The sequence below is a fragment of the Platichthys flesus genome, chromosome 10, assembly GCF_949316205.1.
Source record: "Platichthys flesus chromosome 10, fPlaFle2.1, whole genome shotgun sequence".
Classification (NCBI taxonomy): Eukaryota; Metazoa; Chordata; class Actinopteri; order Pleuronectiformes; family Pleuronectidae; genus Platichthys; species Platichthys flesus.
Genome location: NC_084954.1, coordinates 4559026 through 4566899, shown reverse-complemented (window position 1 = coordinate 4566899; position 7874 = coordinate 4559026). Strand labels below are relative to the sequence as shown.

General features: G+C 43.8%; 1 protein-coding gene across 2 annotated transcripts; it reads right to left on the bottom strand.

Moving 5' to 3' along the window:
- Window positions 1–1356: 1356 nt before the first annotated feature.
- txlnbb (taxilin beta b) lies at window positions 1357–7090 on the bottom strand. Of its 2 annotated transcripts, none has more exons than XM_062398145.1 (10): window positions 6927–7090; window positions 4951–5194; window positions 4518–4609; window positions 4240–4410; window positions 3267–3461; window positions 2835–2954; window positions 2662–2736; window positions 2483–2575; window positions 2268–2363; window positions 1357–1978 (listed from the first exon to the last, which is right to left on the bottom strand). In XM_062398145.1, exons 2-10 carry the CDS (start codon window positions 5177–5179, stop codon window positions 1424–1426), a joined length of 1626 nt encoding a protein of 541 aa, XP_062254129.1. In that variant the 5' UTR covers window positions 5180–5194; window positions 6927–7090; the 3' UTR covers window positions 1357–1423. The 2 variants fall into 2 exon arrangements, with proteins under 2 accessions (XP_062254129.1, XP_062254130.1); XM_062398146.1 differs by lacking the exon at window positions 6927–7090 and adding an exon at window positions 6803–6921.
- Window positions 7091–7874: the final 784 nt, after the last annotated feature.

Below are 7874 nucleotides of genomic sequence, written 5' to 3'. Positions count from 1 at the left end.
TTTGGTCTATTTTGACTTGTTGCTCTTACTAGTTTTTATTTCTGGACGTCTGAGTAATGTGTTATTCAGACACACACCGATTGTGTAACTTGCTTCTCGAAGAAAACTGTAAACAACGGCACAAAACAACAAGTTGGAGAACTTCTATGTTGTTATGAGAAGTCTAGCCACAGTCTAACTAAGCTAACTATTGAGTAACACTGCACTCACCCTCAAGGGCAGCACCAGAGTGAGGCGGCCCTGCAGGGAAATCAAACTTTAAAGATAAGAGTTATTATAAACTGTCCGGTGCAATCGGCAACACAGGTGTTAGAAACATGTTTACCCAATGGCATCCCTGATCTGAAAGTGAGGATCAATCTACGATGCAGCGAGGGGTCACATTTAGCTTTATTTTTTAGAAAACATGTCGAGCTGAGCGATAACACAATATCAATAATTTTCATCGATAGGAAAACTCCAAAAGTCCAGTATACATCGATATAATACTTCTTCATTTTGTAAGCACAGTGAGGAGGGATAACGTCGACCTCCGATTTGAAAAAGATTTTATTTAACGATTGTTTGTTACGTAGATTTTAAAACCACAACCTTCATAATGTAGAAACTGCTCACAACCTCCTGCACACGGCTGCAGCAGCTTCACTCGGGTGTTTCTGCTCGATGCGGATTCTCTGCCCGATGAATTCCTGGAGAGAGACTGTGGGCGATGAGGTAAAGTTAAAACCTGTTAGGATTTATTCTTTACATCTAATTATTGACAGGCCGTCTGCCGCCACCGCTCAGGGTACAAACCATAAATCGCATGCCAGCTGCAGAGCACGGTGTCTGCGTGTCTATTTTTACGCGCACTTGTCTGGCCCCACAGAATGCTGCCTACCTTCTGTGCGCTCTTTGACGGCGAGCTCCTGCAGAGCTTTTCCATTTTCAATAAAAAAGCTGCGAGAGCTTTTGCACAAGAGACCACAGCTGGGTTTACCCCCTCAGCCATTTTCTGTTTGAATGTGGAGCTGCGACAGTTTCCTGAAATCTGCAGCTTCAAATAACCTTGGCTGTCTTTACACGTGTGGAAGCAAAAGATCCTTCTACTGAAGCTTTGTCTAAAGGGGTGTTCCACTGGTTTTACATTCAAATGTTTGATATGAACTATTCAGCCTGGGAATCCAGACATTATTTTCAATGCTGTTAATATTTTGCAGTGATGATCGACCAGGATCTTCAGCAGCTTCATGTGTGTATGCAGGACATTTATTTATCTGCGAGGAAGAAAGACATTAAGCTGCAGTCGTCCCGCTGCAGGACATAAAAGGAAGCATCTCTTAAATCACTTGACACATCAGGATCACACACTCAACATTAAAGCCAGCATTTTTCTTTTTATTGCCACGAATCTCGGATGAATCTGGTTTCTTTTGTCACAGCATTAATCAACTGACTCCATTTCCAAATCTCTCTGTTCCTGCTCTCCCTCCTGCTCGCCTGCCTGGAGTTGGTCGCCGCCGCTCTCGTCTGCGTGGCTCTGTTCTGGCTCCTGGACGCCCTCGCAGGGTCCTTGTGATTGGCTTGTGACTGTTTCTGTGGGTATGATGTGAGAGATCGTAAAAGAACTGGCGACCTCCTTCAGACGGGCCTGCTCAGCTTTTAGTATCTCCAGTTGCATGGTCTTCAGAGTTGGGATTGTCGGGGTCCCAGTAGGGGCAGCGGTGGCGGGGGCTTCTGTGATCTGGACTGGGTGATTGTCTTCCACCTCTTTAGGGGTCTCCTTCACCATAGGGACCTCCTTCACCTCAGGGACCTCCTTCACCTCAGGGACCTCCTCCTCCACATTGGCTGCAGCAGTGGTGACGTCTGCTTGACCTGCAGCTCCCTGCACCTTCTCATAAAGACCCTTCCTCTCCCCTTGCAAAGCCCTGCACAGATTCTCCAGCTTCTGGTTCTTGTTCATGATCAGCTCAAACTCCTTCTCCTTGATGGCTTTCTGTTAAGGATTAAACAGGTTTAATGTGTTAGCACAAGTGAAGAAGTCATTGCTACCTTCTTCCAAATCTTGGTGGACATATACAGCATGAGTTAGGTGGCGGATCCAGTAATTTCTCTAGAATTGTGAGGAGTTTTTCCACATCTTCATTGATTTCCCTGAGAATAATTCATGGATCTTGAAGAACACGTCATACTTGGACTGATATGAGTGTGGATTGGATTGGATTTAAGGGGACTATTCCGTAAGTCTTGCATTTGTTGCAAAGAAACGAAAAAATGCTTCTTACGTCTGACACCATTTCAACGAGACTCCTGTTGCAGCTGTCAAAGCGGGTCTTCCATGACTGACACTCCTTGTCCAGCTTTTTCATTTTCTTGGCCATCTATAACACAAGACAAAACCACGACACATGATCAATATGATGGTACAGTTTGTCAGATTGTGTTATATTATTGTTCGAGGCTATTGCATGTTATCTTGAGGCTTCAAATATTCTCTTACTTTGTCCATGTCCTGCTTGAAGCCGCTGTAGACGGTGTTACTCTTTGATACCGTGCCCTGGAATTCATCAAACTTCTGGGAGTACATTTCGAGCTGGGGAGAGACAGTGAGAAAAGTCATATCTCCGGGGAGGTAGAAAAACCAGCTCATTTAGCTTATGATGCTGTGTTAATGAATACCTGGATCTTCATATCGCTCTCTTGCGCCTTCATCGACTTCAAATGCAATTTATACTCTGCCAGCTGTTTCACCAGCTGTGGAACGTTCCATGAAAATGAGCATTAGGAAGATTAGTATTGAAAATGTTATTAAAATGCTTCAGCACTTGACAAATCGGACACACAAAACCTACAAGCTCTTTTTCCAGCTTGTGCTTGTCCTCGGTCTCCTTCAGTATCAAGGTCGCGTGTGCGAGTTTGGTTTCCAGCAGCTTTTCTTTCAGGTCTCTGTGTTTGAAGACCTTCTCCAGGTTCTGGAAGACGTTCAGGAGGATTTATGAGTGGTTTTCACACAGAAAGCTCTTTCTGTTCTTGCTTGGCTACACAGAGCTGAAATACTGTTGCTAATAAATGTAAGATTTGGGTGAAACTTGCAAATAATTCATGGGTTTGACAGTCGCCCCGAGGCCCAGATGTGTGAGGTTCGAGTCCAATTCAAGCAATGTTGGAAGCTGCTGCGGGTTTACAAGTTCAAATTCACTAATGCTTTCCTGTAACTGCCCGAGTGTTGTGTGACTGTCTCGTCTAAAACCCCAGGTCTCGTTAGTACGTGGCAGGATCCATACCGCCTCTCGCTGGTCGTACTGAGTAATGAGCCCCTTCAGCTTCTCCGCCAGGCCGCTGTTCTCCTGGCACAGCTTGGTGTTGCGGCCGCTGTGTTCCTCAATCTGGGCCTGAATGTCACTGAGCGTCCCCTGGAAGTGGGTGGTGATCTCTTTCCTCTTCAGGTCGTCCTCTCGGCACCTCTGCAGGGTCTCCTCCTGTGTTTCGGGGACGGAGTTTAGTGCTAGAAACCAAACTGTGCAAGATGAAGCTGCAGTGACAACATGTACTTTCTCAGATCTCATGCAATCCCCAGGTCTCCCTGCATTTTTTTTTTCTTTCTAACCAATAGGGACCCAGCCTGTGTTTTTTTCACATCTCAAGTTTCTCAGTTTCAATTTATTCATGTTAATTTATTTCGAATGTGTAAAAAAATAAACAGAACAAAGTATTATTTACAAACAGTGATGAGGAAAAAAGGAAATCAAACACTTAATGATTTAATCTACATATTTGAAAGGGAGTGAGAAGAATTACAAATTTATTAAATCTCACCCCTTCTCCATTTGGCAATAATTAATATTTATCTTATACTTTACCAACTTCATATATCTATAAATATATTGTTTACCTACGCTCTTTATAGTAGATAATGCACAACAAATATATGTCATAATAAATACAATATATATATATATATATATATATATATTTATATACAATTTCTCACAATTGTGTCTGGTTTGGTGGATTGGCAGCACTTGTTTTCTTACAGCGTGAGTTGTAGTGGCAGGTTTAGAGGTAAACTCCTGACCTTTGACCTCGCAGCTGACCTTTGGTGCCAGCTGATGTCACCTCCTGTCCAGCAGAACATATGCTGACAACACCCGGCACCAAAACTCAACTTAACTGCACCTGGTCATTCCAGTAGCTCAGACCCCAGGCGTGGAGTTACTCTTCTTACGAGTACTACTGCTGCTACTAACACTGAAGTACCTTCAAGGTCTTGTTGTGCCTCTGCAGCTCTCGGCAGAGCCCCTCCAGTTTGCTGCGAGCCAACACGGCCCGGCTGTGCTCGCTCTGCAGTTGGTCCTTCTCCTTCAACACCTGGAGCAGCTTCTTCTGCATAACCTTCAGCTGTTTCTGATCACTGCGATGCTCCTCCAACTACACAAGTACACACAAACGTCTATGTCCACAAGAGGGGAAGATATCTCTCCTGAATACCAGTCCACGTTCCAGCTCTGTGCCTTTTTAATTCATGGTCCACTCACCAGCTCGGCGTGCTTCTTGATGATGGCCTCCAGTTTCTGGTCAGGAGAACCCAGTTTGTTCAAACTTTGCATCAGCAGCATCGCTTCCTTCCCTGGATTAGCCACAGACAACATTACATGTCCGTCATCATCCTAGAGCACAACTATCACACGCTGATATGTAAAAAGAGACTTTCCAGAAAAAGATCCAGATATATTTGCTAAAACACTCCGTTAAAAACAATTTTTGCTCCTGAGTCAATTGGACAAAAGACCAAATACTATTTTCTCTGCACATCTGTTGCAGATGGATGCACTTACATGCACAACAGCTCTGCTTACACACCTATCAGGTTCAGCACTACTCTGACTTCTGCTGACTGAGCCGAATGAAACCCACATCAGCTCAAATCAATACAACATTTTTGGGTGGAGAAAGAATCAAATACAACACCTAGATTCTTGAGCATCTTCTTCTCCAGTTTCTGGTCCTTCCGCGAGTCTGCCTCTCTGATGGCTGTGACCTCCTCTGTGTCCTCTGGCTCAATCTCAGCGGCCTGGTAGGTGCTAATGATGTCCTCCAGCTGCTGGGCCAGGTCCTCTGTCAGGTCAATGTGGGGACCCTCGGCTGGCGGCGCTGTGGGACCAGTGGACGCGGGGACGCTCTCCTGACAAGCCTCCATTTTTATGAACGAGTTCTGGGAGGGAAGGAGTGATATTTCATCTCATCCTGTGGTTGTTAATTGATCATCATAAAACTGACCTTTAACATGTTCAGGAATCAGAGGAGGACAGATTTACTTTTAATATGATTTTTGATATGACCCGCATCTGAGCAAGCAGTGTTTATAAAATTACTGTTGTAATTTGTAACATATATCAATTACTTTTACTTTTAAAGGAGTTTAGAAAATAGGAGAATAAAAAAGAATAGCGGACATTAAAACGTAAAATAACCATTGTAACAATGGTCTGTTCTCCATTCTCCCAGCGTCCCAGTAACCCGTGACAGTGAGACAAAGAGCCAACGTGTGTGTCCTTGTTACCTTAACTATGAACCATGACACAGCTCCACTGATGAATCAATCCCTTAGATACAGAAAATCTACTCTGATCAAGAAAAACTGAAGAAACATTTGCAGGTCGCAGCTTCTCAAATATTAGTGTTCAACTCTTCTCTTTGTAATCTAAGGTGAGCAGCTACTGGTCTGGCCACAGACAAACACAAGGTCACATTGAACGGTGGGATTTTAAAGCCAGTTACTGTCCAATCTATTAATTGGGACGATACTTAACACTTAAAAATGTCTTAGTTGCAGCCCTATTGCAGATATATCAAACATTTAATGCTGGAAGTTGAATAAGTGTTCTCAGGGCAGAAAGGACAAAGAGAGAAGTGACAGGTTTATTTCTCTCCTGTGAAATGTTCCACTCAGTTTGTAGAAATCATCAAAACCTTGGCGCTTCACACTTCACCTCAGGAGATTCAAATTTATGTAATTTGCTGAAAATGTGTTTTTCTTCTACTGGTGAAAATGTGAAGCTCCTCAAGTTACTGGAAGAGTTCTGGTAAGATTCAGAAGAGTCCATTAAATGACTTAGTTTCCCAGTGTTAACCTTAGATTAATCAAACACCACTTCCCTCTGGGATATCACCACAGTGGCTTTGAGCAAGGCATTAAAAATCTGCTGTATACGCAGTGGGAAATATATAAATATAGCTTCCACACTTTGGGAAAGTGATAAAACACCTTTGATTGAAATAACAAAGCTTGTTAGTGTAGCCACAGCGATATGAAGCGACACTGTGCCTGCACTTGCGTCCGTCTTGTGTTGTACAGGCTCACAGCCGGAGCTTGTTTACGTGCATAAAATTAGTGCCGCCTTCAAACTGCCTGTGCTTTCACAAGCCGAGCACATGGCACCTGTTCCAGGCCCCATGGGCTATTTTAAGAACTTCTTAATATGGGCAAGTTATTTATTTATTTCTAATCCACTCTTATTGATGTCAATGTCAGGCAGTGTGTGTGCAAAAGTTGCTTCTATAAAAAAAACACATCAATGTGACACAAGCATCCCCAGCTACTGTATATTCAATATTTTTAGAGGGAGGCAGGGATCCGAGCTGAAATTCAACTAAAAATAAACGTCTGTAAGGAAAAGCAGTATTGATTTCTTCGCTGTCCGAGGAAACAACAGTGTTTTATAAATGAAGCGTCTTCCCTTAAACTAAATAAATCTCGGTACACAAAGGACACAGGCAAGTCTCCATAAATCCAACACCTCCTCATCTTAGATAAACCTACCAGAGTCCTCAGATTCACACAAAGATTAAAGATGAAGAATAGCAGTTCAAAAGACAGGATGCAGAGTAATTTTGATGTTAAATGTCCTTGAAGAAGCAGGCTGACGAGCAAGCAGGGTTCTTACCAGGACCAAGGGCCAGTGGGGGAGAAGGAAGAGTGTCGAGGGGCTCGGCCAGGGTCTGCCACCACAGATACAACAGCTGTGATATGACCACCTCAAAATAAATCAGAGGAGCACAGCTCAACTCTGAGCAGAGAGAGGGAGGACAGAGACATGCAGCGCCACTGTCTCTGACCAGGGCGACCACAGAAAACCCTTCAAAGACCTCCTCTGATTGTTATCATGCAGGGAATTTACCCATGTGGCCGCTGAGTGACTGCTTCATCACTTCAACCTCTTTCCTGTACAGATCTCAATCAGCCATTTTATGCGACACCTCTGCTGCTGTAAACCAACGCAGTGCAGGTTTTTATTTTAAGCCGGGAAATGCTGTTAAAAGCCGTATAATTATTTTAACAAATGGGGCCCGACAGGCCCAGTCGCTGAGCAGGAGAGCTATCAGTGATTGGCCAGAATTAGAACAGACCCCCTCCCCAGCTCTGAGAAGAGTGTCAGAGCTGAGCTACTGCAACTGGGAGATCACAGTCATGTCCTCGCTCGACACAGGCTGCGTTAACTCCCAGTGCAGCTCTGTATGAGCTGTAACACGCAGCAGTGGAGATGATGCTAGATGTAATGCAGTGAAATGGAAAATGATGGTTGAATATTATCCACAAGGTGAGAACTATTTTTGGAAGCATTTTTCTCGCGCAGTGTTATGAATGCAGTGATCATTCTTCACCAGAGGATGTCACTGGTCAGAGTCGCCACAATTATTCACCCTGGAGGTTGTTTGTTATTATCTCCCCCCCACCCCAAAACAAACTGTGAATGATTTCATCTGAAACGCTCAATCGTGAATTGTGCAGGAGGAAAGAGATAAAAACAGGAAATAAGCTGCAACACACATCCTTGGGTCAGAAGTTTGTTCTTTAAAACAATTTTTGATTTAATCTGAAAAAGTAGAGCACC